Source organism: Brienomyrus brachyistius, chromosome 18 (genome assembly GCF_023856365.1).
Source record: "Brienomyrus brachyistius isolate T26 chromosome 18, BBRACH_0.4, whole genome shotgun sequence".
Lineage (NCBI taxonomy): Eukaryota > Metazoa > Chordata > Actinopteri > Osteoglossiformes > Mormyridae > Brienomyrus > Brienomyrus brachyistius.
Window position 1 is genome coordinate 17,136,475 of NC_064550.1, and position 26,979 is coordinate 17,163,453.

The window sequence follows — 26,979 nt, forward strand, 5'->3', positions numbered from 1 at the left end:
GCTCTTGTGCTGTTTTATAGACTTGAACTGGCTCATTTGCAGGGTTGCCAACTTTGGTCAGCTGGCTGGAGTGAGATACTCCAGTTGAAACAAGTCTGCAGACACACGTACATGCATTTACATGTACGTAACAGTGTTACTGCCCCTTAAATAGTCTGTGGGATTTGCAAAGCTTACGATGTTTATAATGGAATATTACAGATTTGCCGTCTGATTTCCTGCGTTCGCGTGAGAGCTGGCAACCCTGCGTTTGCGTGAGAGCTGGCAACCCTGCATTTGCAGACACTCCCAGTCTCTGCTTCGGCGTTTTCAAAGAACGAAAGAAACGCTGATACCATTACATGTGTTCGAAAGGAAGGTGTTAGTGGGTTCAGTTAGGCTGCTAATTGGATTAGTTTGCCTCATCAACAAACAATAGCCATGTCCGATTGATCAGTCTATGTATCTTTAAAGCGTAATTACGGAACTATTTGTGAATCCATAAAGTTGTAACAAATAATCTACCTCCAGTAATATCAAAAGTTACATTTGTTCACAAGGATTAAAAGGTTTCGCGAGTCATCTCCGCTACTGACAGCAGAAAACAACAAAGCACATTCTCCATCGTAACATAAGGTTTTTATCTCTCTGCAGGAGATTACTGACAAGAGAGTTTGATACTGGGAAGGCACAGCTTAGTCATTTAAATACAAAGGTCTGTGCGGAACTGCGCAAGGTCCTTACTGGCGAAGTGAGACCTTTACGCTGGACCACTGCGTGTTGGACTAGGGCCTGATTATAATATCGGCGTCCGGGAGGCGCTGCTGTAAATACCCCTGTGTGCTGAGGCATATTCTGGGGGCTTCACCTTCTTGCGCCTCCCCTCCCCGGTCCAACGTGCGTTTAGCTCCCTGTCCATCCCAAAAGTAGTACATGTTTTCTACAGGCTGCAGTTTTTTAGTAATCCTTACTAGTCAATCACTGTAATATTGTTTTTTTGTTAATACTTTACTTAACTTTTATCTCAAGTAGAGACTGCATTTGTTCATGATTTATTCATAATTTGAACTTCAGTAGCAACTGAGTATTTGTGCCCCGTGAAATAAAGTGTTGCCACTTTTTATGGAATAGATTTATTAAACATTTTTGGAGTTAAATACGATAAACACAAACATGTCGAGCAGTCAATGGGCTTATCACATCACTTTGTTTAAATGTATTTCTAAGTGAATGTTGTTTGTTGTATTCATATCACTGTAAAACTCTGTAAAGTTTATAAATCTAGCGAGCTATTACCAGCTTTTTATTATTGTGGTCTGTAAAACATGCTACGTGACAGTTAGCGGAAAAGGTAACGCGTCGATGCCCCCTCACGTGGTAAACATCGGTATTGCTCTGGTTGTAGGTTAATTCTGCAGCCTACGATGCAGGCTTCACCCTGGTGTGCCGCTGTATCGGTAAAAGCAGGCTTCTTGCCTGGAGTTCCTGACTTTTTTAAGGGTTACCCGTTGCAAATAGGTCCTAACACAGTTGCTGGACAAAACCTACCATATCTGTAATTGGCGGAAGCAGTACAGGACTATACCGGTGCAGATAATCACAGTGGTGACAGCTTGATGCTTTTTCAGACTGTCTGGAAGTAGGCAATGGTGAACTACTTCTGCACCAAGAAAACCTTATAAAAAAATTGTGATGGAAAGGCATCTTACGTTTCCAGGAACATAAGGTCTTTCTGGAACCGTTTGAGATCCCGCATGGAGGGAAACCAACAAGATGAAATGTATTACAGAAGCACAAGCCTCCTGTGGAGAAATATTACTGAAGATACTAAAGTAAGACACAGGTTTTTGAAAACATTCTTGTTTTAATTTTGTTGCACGTTCTAGTCATACGACTACTTCCAGGAGGGTTAAGATTCGAGTGACGAGTAATAGCAGATATCCACATAATCCCAAGACATCGTTTTAATTTTTCATCTTAAATATCATTACATATATACAGTCATTCATACACTACAATATCACAAAGCAGCCTAAAAAATAGATTGTACGCAAATAAAATACATAAACTCTGTCATTTCCCCTAATAACTAATACTACTTGAGTAACTTAATCCATCACACTTTGTTAAACCATATTCTGTAATTATTCGTATGTTTTTCATCCACTATTGAAACCACAGGTTTGCTTACTGCTTTGATGATGGAAATGGGAGTGGGGGGTTTTGGGGTGGAGGGGGGGGGGGGGTTACGCATACAGCTGATTTAGTGCAATATCTGATTTATGCGTCTGCCTCAGTGCGACAGTGAGGACACTGGCCTTTGTTAGTCCGTCACAAAAGCACATCATGGAGCGGTTATGTGAATATCGCCCTATTTCGCTCCGTTTAACCACTTTGAAATAAAAGGCAAATAAAATAAACAGAATGGAGAGGAAAGGAAGAAGAGAAAAGGAAAGAGAATCCGTTTGTGATTAAGCTACTTAATGGGATATGATTCTGTAAACATCCCAAATTTAGTGTTCTTACGTTTGCTTAATTGATATATATAATGATAATATATATATTTTTTTTTTTTTTTTTAAATAAACGGGGGAATGTTAGGACAGAAACACAAAGGAACACAACACAAATATGCACGCACATACACACACACGCGCACACACACACACCGAGCCCAGGACGTTAACTGTGAAATGACAACTGTAACCACGGTGACTGAAACTCTGATACGCCTTTTCAGATGAAGCTCAGGCAATATACGAAACCCGCTAATTGGCTTTAAGAAGGCGGGGAGGTCTATGGGCCCATTTCGGTGCAAGACAACCAGATAATTAGTGCGAGCATTGAGCTCACATCTGACTGGTCAAAGCCGTTACAGTACAAGCATGCCGAAACCGAGAGGATAGGAGGGCAAGGAAAACTAGGGCATGTTTCGCATCTGCTGGTGCTTGGGATGAGAAGGCTTTCAATCCGGCAGCACACGCTGGTAATTACGCCCTGGCAGTGAATGGTTCACATTCATAAAGATAAAAAAAAGACATCAATATAGATCATTTGCATTTGAGTAAAACAGAACAACCAGATTCAGAAATAGAACAGAATCAGTTATTCATTGAAATGGCACTCGCACGTCTCCCAAGGTCTCGCTTTCCGATTGTCAGGTCCTGAGCTCCTTCATCATAACCGCTATCTTCAGTCGTGGCCTGATATCAGCGCTTGAAGTCTTCGTTCGTCCCCCCCCCAGTGAACTTATTCACACAGGTATGCTGACATCAGCTCAGTCAACGTGACGAAACCTTTCATAGATAAGTCACAGCTGCAGTAAGCAGTACAGCTTCTCTCGGTGAAGATCAAACAGAGTTCTGGATCTGCAGTCCTGGGTCACCAGGAACTGTATTGCCTGTGTGGGAGGGAGGGGGGTCCTTCTGTGTTTTTACGTTTCTAATCCTTCACTTGAAAATATTGAGAACAGTTTTATAAAATTGAGGGGCAACAGAAAAGATGACAACTGGTATTCTACGTGCCTAGAACCTCCGCAAGGATCTTTAGAAGTGCAGTAGCAAATTTCAGTAAGATAGATCAGACAGGAAAGGGAAGGAAGAACGACAAATAGGTAAAAAAAAAAAATAGGAGAAATGCAATAATGAAACCCCATTTTTTTATTCAGGAGTGCTGGTCTCTCAAGGTCTGGCTGCCGTTGGCCCTCCTATCGGCGTCCATCTTGGCCTGTGTACATCCCGTCTGCCTGCGTGGTCTCCTGCAGGGCAAAGGGGTGGAGACTGGGAACAGAAGTGGGTGGTGGAGGTGGTGGTGGTTCCAGGATTTGGGACGGCGGTTGGCAATGCTGAGACCTTCACTGCTCCTCCAGCCAAGACGGTTTGTCCGAGCCTGGAGGCTTCAGCTTAATGTTAAACTGCTTGAGCGTCTGCTCCAGCTGCTGCTGGTTGCCGGCGAAGTAGGCGGAGATGGCGTTGTGGAAGAGGAGGAGCTGTTTGTGCATCACCTTCACCTGCGGGAGGGGCAAGCCACGTCCGGCCAAGGGTCAGACGCACCTGAAGATATGGCCGTCTACTTCAAAAGCCACATCTGATTGCGTAATAAGTGCAAAGAACTTCACACCCCAAAGTCAGCAAGTGTGTAGAAGACACGGCTTGTGGAATCATCATCCGACACAGGAAGGGCCCAGGTTACGAATCAGATCCGTTCCCTAAGTCTGTCTCTAAGATATGTCGGAAAAATATATCGTACATAATACGACGTAATAATTACATTTCTAACAATAATTACGCAGTAAAAAGTAACATACTGTACTGCACCTGCTGAAGTAACGCAGTGTTTTCACGGGCATCACAAAGTACTTAGTGCTCTCGTTATTACGAACCATTGTATTTAACTAAAATTTTTAATAAAACACGCTCTGCGGCAGTCTGTTCTTAAGTTGTAGTCGTTAACAAGTCGGACCTTCTTAACCTTAGGACTGCCTGTATTCAGAATCTCGGTTCCTGACAATGAGCCATAGGGAATTTCAAATGTGTTACGTTTATATTTAATGTATTTTTATATTTTATTTTGCGGACACTTTTGTCCGCAGTGATGTGCAAGTGAGGCAAATAGCACATGGAGCAAAAGTGAATCAGGCTGAGGATCCAGTGAAAGCCCAGGTGTGAGCAGTGTGAGCAGTGGGAGCTGCACTGTGCCTTCCAGCTAAGAAAGGTACCGACCATGGCCATAGGTGAGGAGCACGCTGTTTTTGGGTGGGGCGGAGGGTAAGAATACAGTGCAGCCCCCCCCCCCCCTACCTTGTTTTCTTCCAGGAACTTGAGCTTGACCGAGACGTCACTGCGCAGTCTCTCGTACTTGTCCTTGTGGGTCTGGTACTCCTGCTGCGCCGTCTCGATGCGAGCCAGGGTCACTGCATCCCGCGGACCCAGGTTCAGCTCCTCCAGATCCGCACGGTACGCATCAAACTCCAGCCTGGGGGGGGGGGCACATTGTAAACTCCATGGATGCGCGGTGCAGCAACATGCAGCAGAACCTGTACCCTTTGCTCCTGTTCATTTTTGCTGTTCTCGAGGGTGGTGGTTACCTTGCATTCTCGTACATCTTGATGGTCATGAGCGTGTCCTCCATGGTCTTGTTGACCAGCGTGTTGATGCTGGACACGAAGAAGTTAATGGCACCCAGCAGAGTCTCACCATTCTTGCACAGCAGCTTCTGAGTCTCTGCATTGTACCCAAACTCATCCTGCACGAAAACACACACACACACACACACACACACACACACACACACACACACACACACACACACAACACACACACAACACACACACAACACACACACACACACACACACACACACACACACACACACACACACACACACACAAAGGTATCACATGAGCTTTCATTGATTATTTCGCCTTTTATTTAAATTGGTGAGCTTCAGCGTTACCAGGACGGTATTGTAGGGATGCTGGTTGAGTCCAAATGAAAAAAAAAAAACATAATTGCTTCCATTTCTTAATGGAGTCCATTTACAGCATAGATGCAGGTTCTTGGGCTTGTAGATGTAGATTAATCATACATACCCTACATCTATACTGACTGTTATACGACATTTATATGACTGAGGCTATAAAACAAATGAATCCATGCATGAGCGAGACGTGTGAGCTGTTACCCGGAGCTCGGGCGACTTCTGGCTGAGGTCGGCGAAGGTGTCGCCCAGCGCGTGCTGCGTCTGCACCATGCTGTAGAAGTGGTTGGTAAGCGCCCGCGCCAGCCGCAATACGTTCTCATACTTGCGCTTGGTGTCCCGCAGCACGTCGATCTGAGCCTCCAGCTCCAGGTCCACTGTCCTGGAGCCCCGGCCGAAGCGCTCTGAGATCATCTGCTTGGTGCACTGCAAGGGAGGGGGGCAGACTTCATTTGAGTCCCCCTTGGATAGATAATCTGACGTGACATAGGTCAGGCAGGCTAGGTTTACACTGTGGTTATAACATATTAATGTATGTTCCCCAATAGGAGAATACATATGGTTTTGGGCCAAGTCCACTGCCACCACAGACAGTTCGTTAGCATGATAACTTAAAAAGTATTCGACGGATCTTTTTCAGACTTCACAGACGCATTGTATGGGTGAAGCTCTAGAATGCATACAATTGAGACAAATCAAACCAAAACTGAAGCAGCACCAAATAGTGGTAGCACATGAAAGGACAGATATAGATGCAGATCTGGTGAATATGATTACGTTGAGACGAGTCACACGAAGATGGGCTTTTAATAAAGTTTTTTGTTAAGGGGGAGGTGAAGAGAGAGTATTGGAGGCCAGAGACTGTAGAGGTTGGGGGTGCGGGAGGAGTAGGGATTCAAATGGGGGAGGGGGGACATCTGGAGACAGGAGAAAGCCAGAGGAGGGAAACGGGGGTGAGAACAGAGTTTGAATTATATGGAAACAAAGGTTGTGAGTGGATGAGAGGCAGAGAAAAGCTTTGTGTAGTAATGGCATCCAGAAGCTGCATGAGGGAGAATGAAGAGGAGTTAGGAGTGATGTGTGACTGGTGGAAGAATTCACACTGTGAGACCCATAATGGGAGTGAGGGATTATTATAGGCTGTCAATCGCCCACTAGTTTGAGCCATTTCTCATTGGCTACTTCATCACTTCTCATTGGGTTACACCAATGATTGACAGCAAAGAATAAATATGGTGGGCGGGTTTAATGCTATCAACATCTTAATTTTTCCACAACACTAGCGGCAACCAAGAAGGAAGGAGATAAGGGGGGGGGGGGGAGGGGGGGGCAGGAACAGGAAGTTAATCTACTTTAGTCCTGAAAAGTGCCAGTTGTGGGACTGAAAAATGACATCAGATCAATTAAAACACACAAGTCCGATTTTATCTAAAGACACAAGCGGAGCAGCGGTTGTTTTTTCGGTGGTACCTTGTAGGTGTTGAGACCCCACTTCTTCATAATGTCAAACTTCTCCACGGCGACGCCCCTGGTGGCCTCCTCAGCCATCGCCGACGAGCTGGTGCTGCTGTGGTGCATGGTGGGTCCTGTGGACGCAGAGCATCACGCTGGTTAGGCTGCCCCCGCAACCCGCAACCGGCACGCAATAAGCACCGGCATCTTCAGTCTGTCAGCCAAAACAAACATGGCAGAGATTTGGGTCTTGTAGTCGGGTACTGTTCCCATGGACACACACACACACACACACACACACACACACACACACACACACAGAAACAGTCTTCCCTATACCTCCAAATTCTACCCACACTGAAGCAGGATGAAGTACAGCAGTTTGATGGGGCAGTAGGTGACAGGTGATGTCATAGTGGATGAGGGGCAGTGTGGTGTGTGTGTGTGTGTGTGTGTGTGTGTGTGTGTGTGTGTGTGTGTGTGTGTGTGTGTGTGTGTGTGTGTGTGTGGGGGGGGGGGGGTTCCTCACGGTACCTGGAAAGTTGTTGGAGTGGCTGGCTATCCGGCTGGCAGCCAACCCGCTGTGGGGGGTTATAATCCCCCTGGATTTCATACGCAGGTCTAGATAGGAGGGCGGGGGGGGGGGGGGGGGGGGGGGGGGTGGAGGGGTTGGGCAGGGGTCCAGGTGACAGGTGTGGTAGGTAATAGGGTTACAATGGTGGAGAGGATTGGTAAGGAGTAGGGAATATCATGGGAGGGGGGGCGCGGGCGGTATTGTTTCAAGCATTTATTGCCATTAGGAGTGGAGTGGTAGAATAAATAGTAAAAAAAAAATACAATTAAATGGGAAAATAATACCGGGCCAGATTAAGGCAGGATGGAGGGGGAGGGAGATGGTTAAAGACCGTTACATACAAAAGAGATGGAACACAGGATGAAATGTGAGAATTAGTGAGCAGACGAAACAGAAGGAATGAACATTCAGTTTGTTTCTACGCAAAGACAAGGAAATGAAAGCCAGGTAAATTTACGCTCCATCTCACACAATCAGATACACGCTGTTCATACAGGGACAAGGAAACGGAGCCGGAAAAATCCCAGACGGACAAGCGCGTCCACACAGCGCAGCCCCAGCAACCCATAACCAGTGGGAGCTCCCATCTGGGAACGGTGCCGCTGTATCGGACAGGTTCTTGGTGACAGTTTACCATCCGAGTGCCAGCAGGTTCTATTACGGTTAAAGGACGCTTTGCTTTTGGGTGATAGGAATGAACTGGGGAAGCAAAATCGCAAACACTCCCCTAGACAGAAAGTCAGAAACTGATTGGTGATTACAGAGCCTTAACCACTCCCACCAGAAAGACAGGAACAGCCGATTGGAGAAGACCAGGTCAAGATGTGGCTCGAGACAAAAAAGGAGTTTCTCCTGAGACTGATTAAAGAGGAGAGAACGTGATTCTGGGAGGTAGGAGGAGACACCTTGTCCAGGGGCTGGGATTCGCCTGCCTCCCAGATATCCTGGGTTGAGATGGATGGCGGGCCCTGAGGAGGGGGGTATCAGCGCAGGGGATCGGTTAGTGATGCTTGGGGGGGCGTGATGGACAGGGCCAGCAGCGCAAAAGGCAAGAGGACACCTGCTAAAGGTAAAGCACGTGTTCCCGCAAAGTGTTACATACCAACATTACACATTCAACATATACATCTCTTATTTGGAGAATGAGCAAACTGCCCATACATGCATTGTACAATCACTTCTGCAATATATCCATCCACCTTCTGTACCCACCTGTGCTATTTACAGGATGGGGCACGACCCACATACCATCCTCACACACACAGGTGAGGACGTGACGTTTTAGGAGTGTGAGAGGAGATCCCATGAGAGGACAGGAAGAACATGCAAACTCCTCACACATGGATCCATAGTTAATTACCTGGAAGGTCGACATTTACCTACTCTGTTGTGGGCAGAATGAGACAACAAGCTGATTTATTTTGGGGGGGTATTTATAGTAGACTGTTAGAAATGACAAATTAACCGTCACGCAAGGAAACCTGATGCTCACAAGTGATCAGGGGAGACAACAAAAGTATTTAAACACACAAAAGAACTAAAGTGGGTAAAATGGAAGGGGAGTCGACCCCCGAAATTCACTCTCTGGAGATTCAAACACACCCACCCTCTTTGGTATGAACCAAAGAGCGAAGATCAAAGATACCTTCTATGGCTTAACTTTAGAAACACCCATGAATTGTTTACTTACAGAAGTACCACTTGGCTGTGCCCGGGCCAGTCGACTGACTGCTTTGCAGGACTGCATTCAGAATGCGATCAAAAGGTCGTCTGTTTTTCAATACAGGTTACATGATGCTATGGGTTTTGTATGCAATAAAAATTTTATTTCCTGGGGTGGGGGTGGAGGGGGTGGGTGCCAGTGATCACCGAGTCTGTATTTAGATCATCTTTAATTATCTGAAGCTGCAAGGACTCATGGGAATCAAGATGGTTCTAGAGTGGCTGCAGAACCAGCCAGAACCAGAACCAGCTCCAAATAGGCTGGATGTGACAGAGGGGAAGTAAAACAACATGCTAGGTGTTTGTGGCTCCAATATTCCCCTTTTCTTCTCCAGGGAGGTGTGGGGATAGCACCAGTAAGGTCACAGGTTCAAATCCCATGGATGGCAGAGTGAGGTCACTATCGGCACATAAGACTCTCCTCCGTGTTGCTCAATTATATTTTGGATAAAATACTTGCTAAATAAATGAATGTGAATGTGTGTCTGTGTGTGTGTGTGTGTGGGGGGGGGTGCTACCTTTAATGGAGCTGGTTGGGATGATGCCCTCCGCAGTGCCTCCATACCCGCCTGAGACGATGCTGGTCTCATTTAGGTTTGGCCCGGACACCATCACCTGTTGGAGATCCTGCATCAGATGGAGGGGGGGGGGGGCAGGATTGGGGGGGGGTAGATCATTCAACAGCACAAATGGGAGCGATAACAAGATAACGGGAGAGAACAAGACCCCACTCACTCTCAGGGAATGCAGAGAAGCCGCACAGGACACCGAGGGGATTAACAGAATAAAGGCGTGCATTGTGTATGTCTATGACCCCCCCCCCCGTGAAATATCATGAGTCATGGTTTGCTTTACTCACACAAGGTGAAGTGTAGATAGTGAGTGTGAAGCAGGGGTACAATTCATACAGTAAAATGAATGGGCTAAAATTACACTGCTACTTAATTAAAAGCTGCATTTTCCTCAGACAAGGGGCGTCACATGGACGTCTCGTGGTCTGAAGCTGTGGGAAGCCGACACACATTCCCAAGGACACTGTTTTGTCATAAAGCCCCCCCCATACAAACGAGGGGGATGGGGGAGTCATATAAAATGCAGGGACAAGAGGTGAACATTTGCCTTGGGCACATAGTAACAGTCAAAAGTCTGGATACATCTGCTGAAAATTTGTTTTTCCAACAGGATAACGATCCTAAGCTAACCTATATAGTAAATGAAACCTTGTGAATGAGGAAAGATATGGAGCACTATGAGGGATAACCTGCCCCCACAACCCCCCACCGAAACACCCCAGAGCTGGTTTGGGTTGAGTTGAAGCAAAGAGTAAGAGCAAGGCAGCCAACTTGTGCCCAGAACTTGTGGAAACTCCTTCAGGGCTGCTGGAGAAGCTTTCCAGGTGGCGACATTGGGAAGCTGGTTGGAAGAATGCAGAGTCTGCAATGCCGTCATTTTGAAGAGTTTACAATCTGAGAAAATTCAAAAGATGTTGAACAATTTGATTGTGGGGCTGAAGGATTTAGAGAAAATATATAATTGTGATTTTTTTTTTCTGACAGATATTGTAATTTGTATACTTCATGTATTGTGATTTGTCATACTTCAGTTCAGTATTCACTGTGTAATAGATTTCAAACACGTTGCTCAGCATTACCATATGAGATACCAAAAGATTAACTGCTCTATATTCTAATGCAAGGATGGTAAGATTAACTGATCCAGTGCACTGGCATAAAGGTTCACAATGTGACCACCCCAGTTACAATTTGGAATGAATTTCAGGTGCATTGTTTCTACCATCATCTTGTTGGTAAAATCTGATTTATTAATATATAATTATTAGACACAAATATGTGAAGTTCAAATGGCACTTTTCTAGTCAATTTATGAATTGCTGCCTGCTTATGCAGAACCACAGAAGTAAAATGATGTGTATCCTACAGAATTATACTGTTCGTGTATCATTCCGATTAAATCAAATTATACTGCATTGCAATAGGGGTGAATAGAATCATATTGCATTAGTGGTTTCTTCATATGTATCTCTAATGTGTCATACTGTTGTGTTATGGAGATGCAGTGATGGAGATGCAGTGATGGAGATGCAGTGATGGAGATGCACATGCATTTATATTTTATTTATCATGCATCTCTTACTTTTTTAAAATTAGCATAAAACAATCAAGCATAAAACACAGAAAGCTGTGACTGTATAAAGTTAAATAAAACAATATTACGGTACTATAAAATAAAACAACTGCAGTAAAAAATAATAGGACCTTTCCATAAACAATCCGTCACTGAAGTAGGTAATTCACTTATGGCTCAGGAGCAACATCTAAATATTTTTCCACACTGCGAAAGAAACGTTTTGCTTGAGTTTCATAGGTTTGTTGGTGGTGGGCGTATACACAGTCGCCTTGGGCCGCTCTGATTGGTGAGCATGACTGGCACGCGAGAAGCATGGCCCTTCTGATTGGTGAGAATAACTGTCACATAAGGAGGACTGCAGCAATCTGTAAAAAATATTCCCAGAACAGTTTTAAACACTGGGTCAGACATGCCTTAATGCACTGCTTCAAAACGTGATTCCAATGTGAAACTGATAAATCGTTCAATCCTGTTCTCTTGGTTGTTGCAACATTTGCCATGTATTACCTCACTGCCTAGAGGCCTTTTACTATAAAGTGAATAACAAAGCTAAAACAGAGAGAAAACCATTTAAAGCAGGCGTGTCCAGACTTTTGACTGGTACTGAAGCAATGCTTCAGCAATATCCCACATTTCTGCAATACCAGTAAAATTATTTAGTAATTGCGATGAGAAAGATCCAAATTTAAAATCCCAATCAAGCAGATCCCCTAAATTACAAAAGGTTTGCATCCCACCAAAACACAGAAAATTATATGCAGCAGGTGGCGCAGTGGTTAAGGTCAGCAGGTGTTACCAGATGGTGGTTTAAAGATCTGGAGGGGGAGCATGTGTTGTACCTTTGAGAAACTACTAGCTAATAAAAAACCAAGGTGTGTATGTCTATAGGTGCAAATGTCATGACTACACAAGTCACTTTGGGCAAAGGACTTTCCTAAGTAAAATACAAGAATAAATGTAAGATGTGGAGACTGTGGGCTGGCTGTAGTGAATGGAAAACCTTTGAAAAGGGCAGGCTGACTATGAAGGGGCTATAATCAGAGTTAGCTAACATCAATGAGTAGAGACGGCTCCCATGACGCAGTGGGTTTGATTCCGGTGTCCTCTTTCAGGCATAATATTACTAACAGACCATAGACATGCACATGTACATAAAAGCATTAATAAACACCCATCAAACAAACTAAAATTCTGTTATGAACTGAGCCAATGCACCAACACCGCATGTTAGTATGAAAAGACTACAGTTACACAGGATGCTTTTCAAATCCTGCCTTATAGGGACAGATTAACTAAAATATCATCATACAGTCATTCGTCGCATAAAGACGTTTCGGTTAATGATGGACCGCATACATGACGGCGGTCACATAAGATTGTAAAGGACCTGGAAAACTCCTAGCGCTTAGTGACATCATAGGTGTCATAACATCACTGTGCGATGCATGACTCACTGGCAGTGATGCCAATGTAAGCACACCGACTGCACTGCCAGCTGTACCGAAGCACAGCACATACAGCTATGCACAGTACATAATACTTGCCAATTATCAATACCAAGTATGTTACTAATTTATGCATTAACTATCTTGTACTTTTTATCGCTATTTAGGTCAGCGGTCTCCGACTCCGGTCCTGGACAGCTACTGTCCCTCACATTCTCTATCCTACCTGGCTTCTGATTAGACACATCTGTTCTCAAGCACATAACAGGAAGAGGTGTGGCTCAGAGACCAGGAAGGTTTAGGTTACACCATGTGATTTAACAACGCCGAAATCGCCTCACGGCACGTATCCCATAATGCATCTCCGTCGTTAAACGACACATGGCTGTATATCGTCAAACAAGCAATCTCTAAACATTTTTGAAAAGCATCCTATAACTTAAAAAGTGTTAGTCTGCATGCGCCTCTAGTACTCGCACACGCACAGGCACACACAGGAACACCCCCACCCCAAAAAAGGCACACACAGGAACCCCCACACCTCCGGTCCGACCCCCTTCCTCACCCTGGTCACTGTGGGGTTCCCTACCTTCTCATTTATGTGCCACTGACCTTGTGCAGCCTGTATTTAGGAAAAAAAAATAAATAAAGGAAAAAAAACACACAGGACAAATGATAAACAACACAACGTGAAACCAAAACAAAGCAATGGAGGAGAGACACAGGAAACAAAAGATAAAGCTGGCAAATTATAAAAGTAAAAGAAGCATGTTGCTGAAGAAATGCACTGGAGCAGATGGGGAAATTGTATCCGTCACAAAATGCTCCTTCTGCCCCCACAGACGGCAGAATCCACAGCGAGACAAAAGGCTCTCAGACCATATGAACCGGCAGAAAGGCCGCGGACGACAGCAGACCTTTTCAGAGCCTGTATGAAATCTGCCACACCAAGATGGCCGTAACCAACGTGAAATAGTACACAGAGGCTAAAGCACATTTTGGTAACTAGCAGGTGTTCAGGTCTGAGACAGCAGGGAGGCGCAGTCAGTCCCGTCTGTTGTACTGCTGGACAGGTCCCAGGAGTGACCCTCCTGATTCCCCCGAGACCCCCAGTCATGCTGCTGACCGACTCGGTCCGACTGGGGCCAGTGGAAATGCCGATGTCCTGAAAAGGGTTATGTTATGAAATCCAGGGATGTCTTCGTCTAACCACAGGTCCACCCCACCCCTCAGTTCCTGACTGCACACGCCATCACAATTAGCTGGATTTGCCGGGGGGGGGGGCGATTCAATAACAGCCAAAAACCCACACCTACCATCGCAATGCTGCACCTGCATTTCTTATCTTATTTGAATCTGATTTTGTATTGTCACCGGAGGGACACTCACTGATCACACTGGTGCTTTCAAACCACACATAATCCGATACACATGCCACCACAACCACTCATTACTGAGCATTTTCTATTATGAACAAATGTTGCCACTGGTGATATTTCTCAGTGCCAGATCCTTGGAAGAACCTGCTGTCAAAGAATAAGACTGATTTCTTTTTCCAGCACGAAGAGAAAGACATTTTTGCTGATTCTGCTGCAGGATTCCCACCCGGATTCCCAAAATAATCGAAGTACAAAAATCATCACGGGTCCTTCACTGTAATCTCAGGGAGGCTGAAGTGTACGGGCATATTGGCAGCAGTGGAGGTGGGGGCTGAGAAACACGTGACCCCTCTCACGGCCCTTTCAGATCCAGCCCCACCCAGGAACTCATCCGCAATTCTTTCTCCTGACAAAAGTAACGGACTAATCACTGACGGATTAATTACCCTTCCGATAAGTAATGTCACAGCGAATCGGCACGTTGTGCACGAGGCGACCTGCCGCTTTTCGGCAAATGGGCTATCAGACGGCACCGAGCAGATGGGGAGGAGGCGGCGGCGAGAGCAGCTAGTGGGCGTTTGGGTCCAGAACCCAAAAGGGATGCCGAGACCAAGCAAGCTGGTCCGAAAGTTCTCCAGCACAAAAGCAGACCAGACCACTGAACGTACAAGAAACACAAATGTCTGAACAAAAATTAAATAAACTGTGTCAAAGAAGCACACACACATAAATCCAGCAGAAAGGCTGAGGCCAACCCTCCATTCAGTTAACACACCAGTGTACCTGCACTCCCAGAATGTACTTAACTGGGCAAACAGCTAAGCTTGTCCCGGATCTGGAGTCACTTTTGTTTGCCTAAGTGAGCTGGCCGTGCGAGTCGTTACGCACTGCAGCCCAGCCCATGGGAATGACTATGAACCCCTCCCACTCTAAGAGGCCGAGTCACCTCACTTAGTGGCATTTTGGGAAACACCCTAACAGCGTGAAGAGTCGCTTTAGGGAATGGAAATCCTGAAATGCACTGAAACAGCCACTGCACACCCGCTCTCTCAACAACAGACGTCTGAGAACTGGATTACTGGATTATAGTCTTTGCCGTCTCTTTTCCAGTGCAGAGTACACATCTGTTGAACTGCCTAAAAAAATCCTCCCTGTCTCACTCACACACACACACACACACACACACACACACACACACACACACACACACACACACACACACACACACAGAAACGTCACCTGTTGGCCAACTAATTGTCTCAGAGTTTTTAAAAGCAAGCCGTCCTGAACACTCTGAGCTGACACAGGTCTCAGAGTCGAGTCACATTAAAGAGGCAGATGGGGCACAGAATGCCACCCCAATATTATTTTAATCTCCACGGTACATTTGCCCTGTATGACCTCTTAAGTGTAAATATGCACAATAACGTGGAAATGAAGAGAGATGAACAGACAGCGATGCATCCTCCCCAGCAGCCCCCCAGGCCTACTCCCAATGACCAAAAACACAGCACCCCCTACAGGGAGGAAACGGGAAGGACACGCACCTGTTCAAGGCTGTCGTCCTCTGGGAGGGCCCCCGAGTCTCCGTTGCTATTGATGGCTATCTCCATAGTGGCTGCCTTGCTCATTATGCTCTCAGCCATGCTGGCAATTTATGGCCTGGGGAGGCAAGGGGGTGTGGCTAAAATGAAAACAAGAAAGAAAAAGATCTTCCTTTTTCCTGAAAGCAGTTCCCAGCCTTATCAGAACGATCAAGGACCTTTGGACCTAAGTGAAGATATCAATCAGCATACCTCTACCTCACTTCCTTCTAACATCCTAAGTGGGCGTTTCCCAAATCAGCCCTCAGGCCACACTGAACGGATCCACATTTTTATTTTATCCCACTTCCCAACACACTTGTAAGGTATTTAGAGTTTGAGTCAGGTGTTCTGGGAACTGGGATGAAACAGAAATGTGGATGCGGCCAGTGTGCACTGCTTCGGGAAACACTACCTTGAGTAATTAAACCTCTGAGCCCTTATTAAACAGGGAGAAATGCTGAATATTGCTGGTAATTTTACTGTCTTGCGCACTAGAAGTTAAAAGTTGGGTTCTTTAATTTATAGGAAGCATAAGTTTGCACACTGGGCTGAGGGTGAGATCGGCGCAGTTGTGTGAGACTAACCGGCGACCGGGGCAGCTGCTTCAAACGGCCTTTCATAATGTGCTTTCCGACAATGTTTAATCTGCCCGTACAAACGGAGGCGCAGGCAAACACAGTGACAGACCCACAATGGCAGGTGCATTTCACAACAGCCCCCCGTTAAAGTGCAATTCAACAGATGCCAACAGTCACTCGTGATGCCGATAAAACGGGAATCTTAAATAAACCTACATTTTAAAAAGGATAATAATAATAATAATAATAATAATAATAATAATAAAGCACAGATGAGATTAAAAAAATAATAAGTAACTGAAATTCCCACGTCGTTCTCCTTTATTTCTAGGTGAATTTATTGAATAGGAATTATTTCCATCACTAACGGAGAAACTGAAGCTCTCTTTATAAACGTATGCAGGTATCCAGCGTCCACCTCAACGGGACTTAGAGAGATCTGCGCATCATAGGCGATTGCAGACCCTGCTGTACACAGTGATCGGGGGAAAATAACTGAAGACAAATATGACAGGACGCCTTTGCAGACATTAATAAGAGATCATATCCGAGCCCCACCAGGTACGCGGCAGATTGAAAAGCACCCGGGACCTTGCAGATGATGATAATATATCAGCATGAACTCCGAACACAATCTTGAACAAACATCTCAGCACAAACCTTCATGGCCGCACCGGGAAACTGACTTACTGTGTCAGTAACCAGCTGCCATGGACCTGGAACGAAATCTCACTGCCACTTATAATATTACTGATATCATCCGGCGATTTCCTAACTTGTTGCGTATTTTATTTTGCCTGTTTTGAGCAGCCTGTGAAAGTGTCTCCTGATCGCACGGTGCTGCCAGGGACTGAGAGAGCGACCGGCCGTCGGTCCGCAGCACCACCTCCCCGCACCTCCGTCTCCGTACCAGCAGATCCCCGTTACTACACAGCCTTGCATGGCATGCAGATTTGGGCCGGACTGCACATTTATTACAAGAAACCGCGTTTGAATTGTTTCCCCCCTGATCCGCACACCTGAAGACGGCCAGTCGGAATCTCCCCCCCCCCCCCCCCCCGCAAAGGCCCCGCTCACCAAAAAACAGCCATTATTTGCACCCAGAGGCGGACGGGTTCGCGTTTTATTTCACCTTTATTTCCCGGCGACTGCGACCCACTGGGCTAGACGGCTTATACTATTCATAAGGCGGCCTTACCTCAGTCCAGGCTTCCCAATTACACAGACAAGCCAGCCAGTGTGTTCCACCAGTGCTGACGATCAGTCTCCGACAACCCGGATTTTATTTTCCTTAATCCGAACAAGACTCCCAGCTACATACATTCACAAAATGACAGTTTGATTATTTCCCCCGTTATGTTGTTTTAATGCATGACTGGCCGAATGCCCCCCTTCGCCGCCTTCTTGCCTTTTTTGTGTATGTTAACCAGTCGCTGGCTACGTCCAGCCCACTTTCTCCAGACCGGCACCGTCGAGCGGAACTGACGACATACGACGGCTCCGGGATCGGCGGTCCGGCTTGGCGGCGCTCCGGAGCCCCGGCGCGGCCAGATTAAATCCGGCAGGCAACGCTAAGTCCTGTTACATTCTATACACCTATTTTATTGACTTTTTTTTGCAGAAAATTAAATCAAGCCGTTTTTCAAATAAATGTCCTATTTCGAATTGAAACTAAACTTTAGTAAGTACGTAGTATTACTACAAAGCCTGCGGTTCTTGTCTTTCAAATAAGTTTCTTGAAAGGCGCTTCATATAGATTTTTTTTATATATTTATGTCGGGCATTTGACATTTTTGCAAAGGTGCCCGTTATTCAAATCAGATTTTATTTTAAATCGAGTATTGCCTTTCGATCACCTTATGGCAGCACAAAAGCTAATCAAGTGCTTGTGTTTCAAGTTCAGAGTTTGCACCTCATGCATTTAAATATAATAACATGGCATGTAAATGCTGTTATTGTGCATTATGTTATTGTGTATGCTTTCTCCGCATGGTGTCACTATAATCCCATGTAAAAAAAATGTGGGAACGGGCGTTTAATTTGCATTTGCGCGTCGGTTCTGCTCATTGGAGTTGCAGGCTTGCAGCATGTATATAGTCTATCAGTCTATTTGCCTGATCGTTTTGACCAGGTGCAAACTGGACTAGAATTACACGCGAATTTCTACTTATTACGTTACGTTTTATGTGGGGGTTGTTATGGCGTGAGGATGGTAGAGAATAAATCATTTCGTATGAGAAAAAGGAACCGCGCTCTGAACGACACTTTTATCTCGTGTTGAAGTCCTATACGCGGGCCGATATAGAAATTCTGCCCCCTCTCCCCCCGACAAAACCACCTTAAGAACATAAGAAATTTACAATTGAGAGGAGGCCATTTGCTGGGTAATCATAAATGTGTGTGAGTGTGTCTGTTTATAATAATAATATTAATAATAAGAATACATACATACTAACTTACATACATCCAAAAATATACGTCCAAATGGTGGAATTAAAGAAAATAAATTTGTTTATTGTTGAATATAATATAATAATGCAACAAATAACATTATACTGAGTAACATTATTATATAAGAAAATAAATACTACTTCTACTGCTAATAATAATAATAGTAATACGGAAATGCACAAATAAAAACATCTTTCACACAGTGTAACCAAACAATGATAATTTTAAGAATAAATTAAAGAAATAGGACTGTCAAAGTTGACGTATTAAAAAAATAAAAGTGTTAATCTTGATCTCACAGTTATTATTTCTTTGATCGCCTTAAACTGTCTTAGTTTTCATACAACAATCAGAGAATAGTTTGAGCAAAGATTTTAATAGAACTTATTAAGTTTCTATACTGAATAAAAAGTCTATAAAATCGTTTTTGTTAGCGTTACATGGTGATTGTATATGATTGTATGAGGTGTGTGATTAATCGTGATTTTAAAAATAATTTATCGATTTTAATCGTTTGACAGCACAATATAATCTTTGCTTAATCTATCCTCCTTGACACCTTTCGCCTGCCCTTACACATCGCAGCTGTTCTGTGGTAGCACCGCGGAGGGCATGGGTGCTTCTAGGGGTGTAAGCAAACCGATTTCATTTCGTCTCAGTCAGTGTCCACCGTGTGCAAATATAATTGGTTTGCTATGGTCTGGTTCATACTCGCACAGCTGTTGTAAGTCAGAGTTGGTGCCCTCCTATGAAGGCAGGTTTGTAGGTGGGGGACTAGAGCCAATCGCAAGCAGCACATGACACAAGGCTGGGGCCAACCATGGACACACTGGCAGTTCATCTCCAGGAAATTTCACATTTACATTTTTGCATTTATTTAACAGCCGCTTTTGTGCAAAGTGACGTACAAGTGAGGGACATACTGTTTAGCTCATAAGGAGACTCTGAATAGAGATGAATGCCTGTCTGTTAATGGCTCTGAAAGCCAGTACCAAGGAATTCTGTGGGTTGTTGGATGTAAATTTTATAACAATGATCTGGCTTAATTTTTTAAAATTATCCATAGCTAAAGTTTGCGCGCAGAGGACTAATTTTCCAGCAGAAATAAAAACACAAAGCGCCCCCTGTTGGCGAGGTCTTATATCAAAAAGTGTGGTCCCGCTCATATGCTGTTGATTAGATGTCTCTTTAAAATATCCATCCATCCATTTTCCAAACCGCTTATCCTACTGGGTCGCGGGGGGTCCGGAGCCTATCCCGGAAGCAATGGGCACGAGGCAGGGAACAACCCAGGATGGGGGGCCAGCCCATCGCAGGGCACACTCACACACCATTCACTCACACATGCACACCTACGGGCAATTTAGCAACTCCAATTAGTTTCAGCATGTCTTTGGACTGTGGGGGGAACCCGGAGTACCCGGAGGAAACCCCACGACGACATGGGGAGAACATGCAAACTCCGCACACATGTGACCCAGGCAGAGACTCGAACCTGGGTCCTAGAGGTATGAGGCGACAGTGCTAACCAGTGCACCACCATGCCGCCCTCTTTAAAATATTACCGACTTTAATTTTTCTAAGGTGATTTTTCTACTGACTCCGCTTCTCGGCGCCTTAGCTATGACTATCTTCTGACTAATGTTCCGTCTCCCTTTTAACGGTAAATTCTACTTGGCATCAGATACTGTAGGTGATACACTAGGATTTAATAACAGGGCTGTCGGTTTCTATTCACCCCTACTCAATTCCTGTCCCGAACAGGGGTGTTGGCAAGCATTTTTAAACCCACAGAATTAACCCATGAAATAACCACATCGGGGAGCTGAACTAAGTATTTTGAATTGAGATTAGCCTGAGATCACTTGGGGACATTTCCTATAAACCCATAACTAATGTAGCCGTTTTCCTTTCCGATAACGTCTAACGTAAACATTGACTTATACAGTCCGAAAGTTTACTTGCCGAAACAAACAGCTTGTGCGAAACGGATAAATAATCGGCGAGGAGATGGACTCCGAAAGAGGCTCGTGAGGGCGCAGCAGTGCCAGTGTCTGCTCATTAACTCCAGCGATCGCTGTATGGAAGCTCACAGCATTTCCTGCGCTGCCCCCTTTAGACACTATTTGCATCTCAGAGCAAGAATAAGATCATAAAAAGAACCGAAAAGGAATCCCGATCCCACGTGAAATGCATCACCTTACTCACATCGGAATTAAAAAGCGGCGATAAACGACGAGTGGCTTTATAAGCCCAGTCACTGACAGGACGTGACAATCTCACCCACTCCGGGGTCTGAAGCCTCATTGATGTGATTATTTATGCAGCCTGACTGTTTGCTGAAGCGATGCATCACAGTATAAAAAAAAAAAAAAAAAAAAAAAAACAGGGATCTGAGCTCAGTCATTAGATGAGAATGCTTCAGTGTTCCTGAGCTGATCCTTTCTTCATAACGCCAACAAGGAAGCAGCCATTTAACGGCGCTGAGTGTTTATTTGCATCTTTTAATGGGCGTGCACGGTGCCTCCGTGGGTAGCGCTTCACACTTCCAGAAGTAGAGGTTTGAATCTTGCCCTGTGCGTTTGTGTGGATTAGATTTTTGAAGTCCCCACAAAGATTTGCGAATGAAATAAAAAAACTAAAAATGTTGTTTGATTACTTATGGTTAAGGTTAGGGGCTGCTTCGAGGTCAGGGTCGTCATGTTGGGATTTGAACTTTCCCCATAGAAATGAATGTCCCAACAAAGATATAATTACAAACCTATCTGCTTCGTGCGTGCGTGCGTGCATGCGTGCGTGTGTGTGTGTGTGTGTGTGTGTACACATTAGTGCAAGGGGCAATAATGCTTTACATTAACTGTATCTTCATAATGCATTCTTAATGCATTCATAGAACATTCATAAATAGCATGTAAGTATACTTTAAGATCCTAACAAAAGTTTAACAGCTTTTATATACATTAGTAACATTATGCATTATGAATGCATTATGAAGGTGCAGTTAATTTACAGTGTCACCTTAGGGACGTAATTCATTAAGTTGACGGAACTGATTATTTTGGGAAAGCATTTCAGCTAAGTGTCCCATTCCAAACCACAAAAGCTCCGGGGACGTGGAACTGAGAATTTCGGGCTTTTGAGTCACCGCTGTTGTTCTCTACCTGAGGGTACGATGACTTGTAAAGATCAGGCAACATGTGTCATCCACATACTGTTCTTCTTCTATAAAACCACAATTGGACTCATCAGCTGAGCCCAGGTGATGTTCCTCAGGAATGTTCCTCAGGCTGCCTGCGCTCTCGGCAAACCAAGCCGGCCAACAGCCAACGCAGCTGGACAGGAACTCCATGAAAGCCGCCGCCCAGGGTCGTTCACGTCGGAGCGACTGCTGAGGCAGCAACAACTAACTTAGTCACGGTTATTCACTTCCTGATTAACTGCAAACCTGGTCTTGATTTACGTTTCTGGAGAACAGAAGACACTCAGAGTACTGTTGTGGTCCAAATGCGGCAGAGTTATGGTCTAACCTACAAAAACCTGGAACCCTGAGGGGAAAAAAAAGTAAAAACACAGGTCTTGGGCGCAGTAAAGGCCTGAGAAAGCAAGAGCGTGTATGAATGCAGGAGCCTGACCGATTCAAACGCTAACTATCTATGCAGTTACACTACAAGGGACTTTTCCCTGAGCCTGTTGATGAAACCCAGGTGCATAGAGCAGCAAGAGCATAGTGCACAGAAAAACACACTTATATGTCACAAGATGGGTGACAAGAATCATTGCATCTACTGAGATGTTTCTACCAACAAGCTTGCTCAGTGTGGATCGGTGGACTAAGCCTCTGTGCTTGTGATCAGAAGGTCATTGGGTTGAGCCCTGGCCTTGATAGAATGGCCATGTCTGTGGTCCTTTGAGGAAGCCCCTTAGCCCCTCTGGGAGCTGTGGCGAGTGGCTGCCCTTCACCGCCAAGCTTGCCTTCCCCTACATGTCTGTCATGGACAGTAAGATGGGGTAGAAGAAGAGAGAGCTTCTCATTCATTCAGAATTGGGGTTTAGTCAGACAAAGCTGGAGTCAATACCATCAACATAACATCTGTGCTCAAACATCGTCAGAAATTAAGGACATCAGGTCAGTTTGTATTGCTTGAGAAACTCAACTTATCTGTCTTCATTAACAAAGGACTTTGGAGGTCATGTTGTAGTGCTTTAGTTGACTTTGATTGTCATACTGTATGTGCCCATGACCCAAGGTGGATGGACTGTGACACACGTAGGAAATGTCCATGAATGTAAATCTACATAGAGTGTGCTGCTATTGAATTTAAGGGGGGGGGGGTCTGTTTTGAGCAGAGGTGTATGGTTCAGGTCCAGGAAGTAAAAATCCAGACCAAGATTTTGTCTCAACCAACCAGCTGAGTTCTCTGTGATTTTGACTCTTTATACTCAACTGGTTGGTCGAAACAAAATCTTGGTCTGGATTTGTACTTTCTGGACCTGAAATATTTACCTCTGGTTTGTGGTCTGTGGTTTTATGGATAGGGGAAGGGCTTTTGAGTCTTGCATTGTTAGGTGACTGTGTTGACTGTGATGCCCAGTCACATTTCATAATAATAAAAAACTTTACATTATATTTTTTAAACCGTCCACAGTGTTTCCCTGCAGATGTCATTAACCAACACTTAGCTCTCCTTGTTGGGTTTCTGTGCAGTATTTGATGACTTGCCTCTTGCTGTTATGTTAGTTTACAGAGCTGGGTTCCTACTAGGTGGTATCGTACTGTAAGCCGTGTTGCACAACACAGACATGAGAAACTCTCCTTTTATGTACATTGCCATTCCAACCAAGTCCTCAATTTTTTAATCTTTTTTTTACGCGACAAACTGTTTAATCAGCGCCTTGAGTCCCAGCCACGTGTCGTTATTATGAATCTGTGCAATTTGGGGGTTTTGAATGACAACCATGATTGACATCCTCCGTCTGAATAATAGCGACACGCTCGTCTCTGCAGGTTTTCCTCTTTATTTTTTAACATCAAAGAGAGCAAATTTGCCCATTTGAGACCTAATGGTTCCAATTTTCTTTTGAGCCAGACGTGGAAGGCGATCAAAGGGAAACCATTTGCCGCGATACGGTGGAAAAAAACGCTTTCAGCCGCAATGTGCGATTTCTGGTGGTTTCCTTGTGCCGCCATTTATCGAGTTTGGGCAAGACTTAAACATGGTGTATAATTAAAAGTTTGTTTTTGTTTGTTTTAAAACTTCCGTCCTGCAGAAGTAATTCATAATACACAATAATGAGGAACAAGTTAGTTTGACAGCACTGAAGCTGGCAGAAGAGATCATTAAACTCCATTAGATGGATTATGTACTGTTAATTACTGAACGGGAACCAATAAAGCAGCAGCTGTTATGGGGTTTGTCCAATCAGAGACTGACAGTGCTCAGTAATCCCGCCCAGCAGGGGTTTGAAGACTTTTCCTGCCACGCTAGTTGGTTCTCCTATGATTTGCCATTTATCTTACAGTTCCCCTGCCTGATTCTTTTCTGTTGTCTTACTCAAAGTCATCCCCAAGTAGTTCTGGAAAGACGCAGTACACCCTGCACAGTAGCTGTAAAAACAAGCGCTGTTGTTGTCTCTGTACACGCCGAGAGCAAAGAAAGCATAACAGGATTCCCGTAATCACACCCCCCCCCCAAGATCTTCTCTCAGAGGGTGCCTTGAGTTATTCTGAATCATCATTCTGAGACAGGGTGCGTGACAGTGGTGGTGGTACTGGTGGTGTGGGGGTGAGGGTTAAGTTTATATGACTTAAATGGTCTCATGTGACCCCTTGAAGCTGAGATGGGATCCAATATGAGAAGGACATAAATGTATCAGCACAATAACAGAGATCTGGCTTAATTTCTCACTGCATTCCACAGGATTATCCATGGCCTCCTTCCAAGATATCATCCCCAAACCTCTCCCTCCATCCCTCCGTCCTAAACCATCTACTCAAACATCTTGTGTTTTTTTTTTAGCAGGCCTTGAGCCTGGCTGGCGTCCAGATTCCCTGGGGTTGCATGCGGTACAGTATCGCCCCCCCGGGACTAATAATTTCTCATGACTGCCCCCTTTTACAATTTACAGATTCGATGGGGGATGGTAAACAATCAGCAGAAGGAACTGGATTTGTAGCTAAGTTCAGATCTCAAGATGAGGTCCTAGTTAGCAAGCGACTAAGCTACATTCTGTTTCGTCTGCATAGTCAAGTTGACCATGAAATTGCCTGTTTGTTTTGATGTTTTTACAGGACTGAACGGTGTTAAGAATGACACTGGATGCGGATGATTGGCAGTGAGCAGCTGTTGTGAAGATCTATATTCTGTTACTGATGTTTCGATTCTAAATGTGTTTTAAAGACTGTCATACCTGCAAAATGCTGCCAAAAATATATAAACACATCCAAACACAGTATATTTAAACATAATCCACAGGGTTAGTATCCCAGGTTACTTGGTACTTTTGCATTATATCAGCGCTAAAGACTGTTTGACGGAAATATTTTTTTGATTACAAACTGGTAAGCAAAAATGTTTCAAATCAGTAGAGAGTAAAATGCACTGGTGCTTAATAACGTACACTACTTTGTGAGGTTCATGGAAGCATTAAGATGCTTTAGTGTATTTAGAAGTGTTTCTTAAGTTTTTTTATATGCATAGAAATGCAAAATATATACTATATACTAAGACAAATATTTGACTAACTAATACTAATTAAGAACCATGTGTATCTGTTCTGACTTACAAATCTGACGGACAAAATAATATGTCCTTATACTGGAGGCATTGTGCTTAAATTCTCCCACTCGTTATGATTTCACTGGGTTAACTGGGTGTAAACTGGATTTTTTATTACATATCTGAAAGGCACTGGTGACGGAATGTGTGCAGTGGTGCCAAGGTGGGGGCATGGTGTGGGGGTGTTCAGAGCCAGGTGAATCCATAAAGATTCCCATAACATAAACACTGCTCAGCCGAATTTCCTGTTCCTGTTCTGGCCAGATGGGGAGGCGAATGGGGTTATCGTTGCAGACGTCAGACGGGGGGGGGCGGGTGGCGTGTATATGACATGATGAACTGAAAATGTGCCATTGAGGCTCATTGAAGCTTCACACCACACTCACGGTAATGATTATCTCATGCCTGCCCTGTCACATGACACCAGACCAGTACCCCCCCCCCCCACCCCCAAAAACTGCAGAGAGAGACACAACCACTAGGAAGGAATAAGCCAGCAAGGTGATCAGCAGGAAGAAGGAGAGTGTGCATGTAGGAGTGGCAAACTAGGCTCAATTACAGCTACTGTCAAAATGACAGGGAAGGAGGTTCAAGGACAGAGGGCATTTCCATTATTACTTTTTTACATAATTAGCAGACACTTTGGTCAAAAGGGATGTACAAGTGAGGCAAATAGCAAACATACGGCTGTCAAGCAGTCCACTAGGCGCAAGTGCAGCCGGGCTGAGCTTCCGATAAACGCCAAGGTATAAGTGTGAACATGATTAGAGCAGGAGTGAAGTAAGCAGCAAGAATGTAACAATAATAAAGTAAGAACCTAATAGGACTATTTAAGGACTAAAAGTGCAACATAGGAACATTCGGTGAGTGTAAATATCAGGCTAGGAGAGAAAGAGATGGGTTTACAAGGTGGAGCGGGAGTCTGATAGCCGGACGTGGTTCTGCAGCTCATTCCACCCGCGGGGAACCACACAAGAGAACCTTCTGGAGTGATAGTTGTCTCATGGTGAAGGGAGCTCCAAGCAGTGTTGGTTTGCTGACTGAAGTGGGCGAGATGGGACGCAAGTCTTCATGGAGATGGGTGCCTGTCAATTGAAGGACCTGTAAGCCAGAACCACGGACCTGAACTTGATCCGAGCACTAATAGGGAGCAAGTGAAAGGGTGTGACATGAGAATGTTCAGGCTGAATGAATATCAGAGGTGATATAATGTTTTGCATCATTTGCAGTCGTCTGAAAGCACAAGCCGGTGCACTTGCTAGCAGAGAGTTGCCATGGTCTAATTGCAAGGTAACAAGTGACTGGTAAACATGACAATCATATACCAGCTGCATAGCTATTAATTACCGAAGCGAGGGTACACTGACATTAATTTATTAGTCAGATGCTTTTATCCAAAGAGACATATATT

At 44.7% G+C, this 26,979-nt stretch overlaps 1 protein-coding gene across 10 annotated transcripts; it reads right to left on the bottom strand.

Moving 5' to 3' along the window:
- Positions 1–3,620: 3,620 nt before the first annotated feature.
- On the bottom strand, positions 3,621–17,888 carry arfip2b (ADP-ribosylation factor interacting protein 2b). 10 transcript variants are annotated; one of them, XM_048984520.1, is made up of 10 exons: positions 17,750–17,888; positions 15,725–15,861; positions 13,364–13,420; positions 9,724–9,832; positions 8,389–8,451; positions 6,928–7,043; positions 5,662–5,883; positions 5,066–5,223; positions 4,779–4,953; positions 3,621–3,988 (listed from the first exon to the last, which is right to left on the bottom strand). In XM_048984520.1, the coding sequence occupies exons 2-10, from the start codon at positions 15,821–15,823 to the stop codon at positions 3,833–3,835; spliced, it is 1,155 nt and encodes a 384-aa protein (XP_048840477.1). In that variant the 5' UTR covers positions 15,824–15,861; positions 17,750–17,888; the 3' UTR covers positions 3,621–3,832. The 10 variants fall into 10 exon arrangements, with proteins under 10 accessions (XP_048840477.1, XP_048840479.1, XP_048840476.1 ...); XM_048984522.1 differs by having other exon boundaries at positions 15,725–15,839; positions 17,750–17,866; XM_048984519.1 differs by having other exon boundaries at positions 15,725–15,839; positions 17,540–17,863.
- Positions 17,889–26,979: the final 9,091 nt, after the last annotated feature.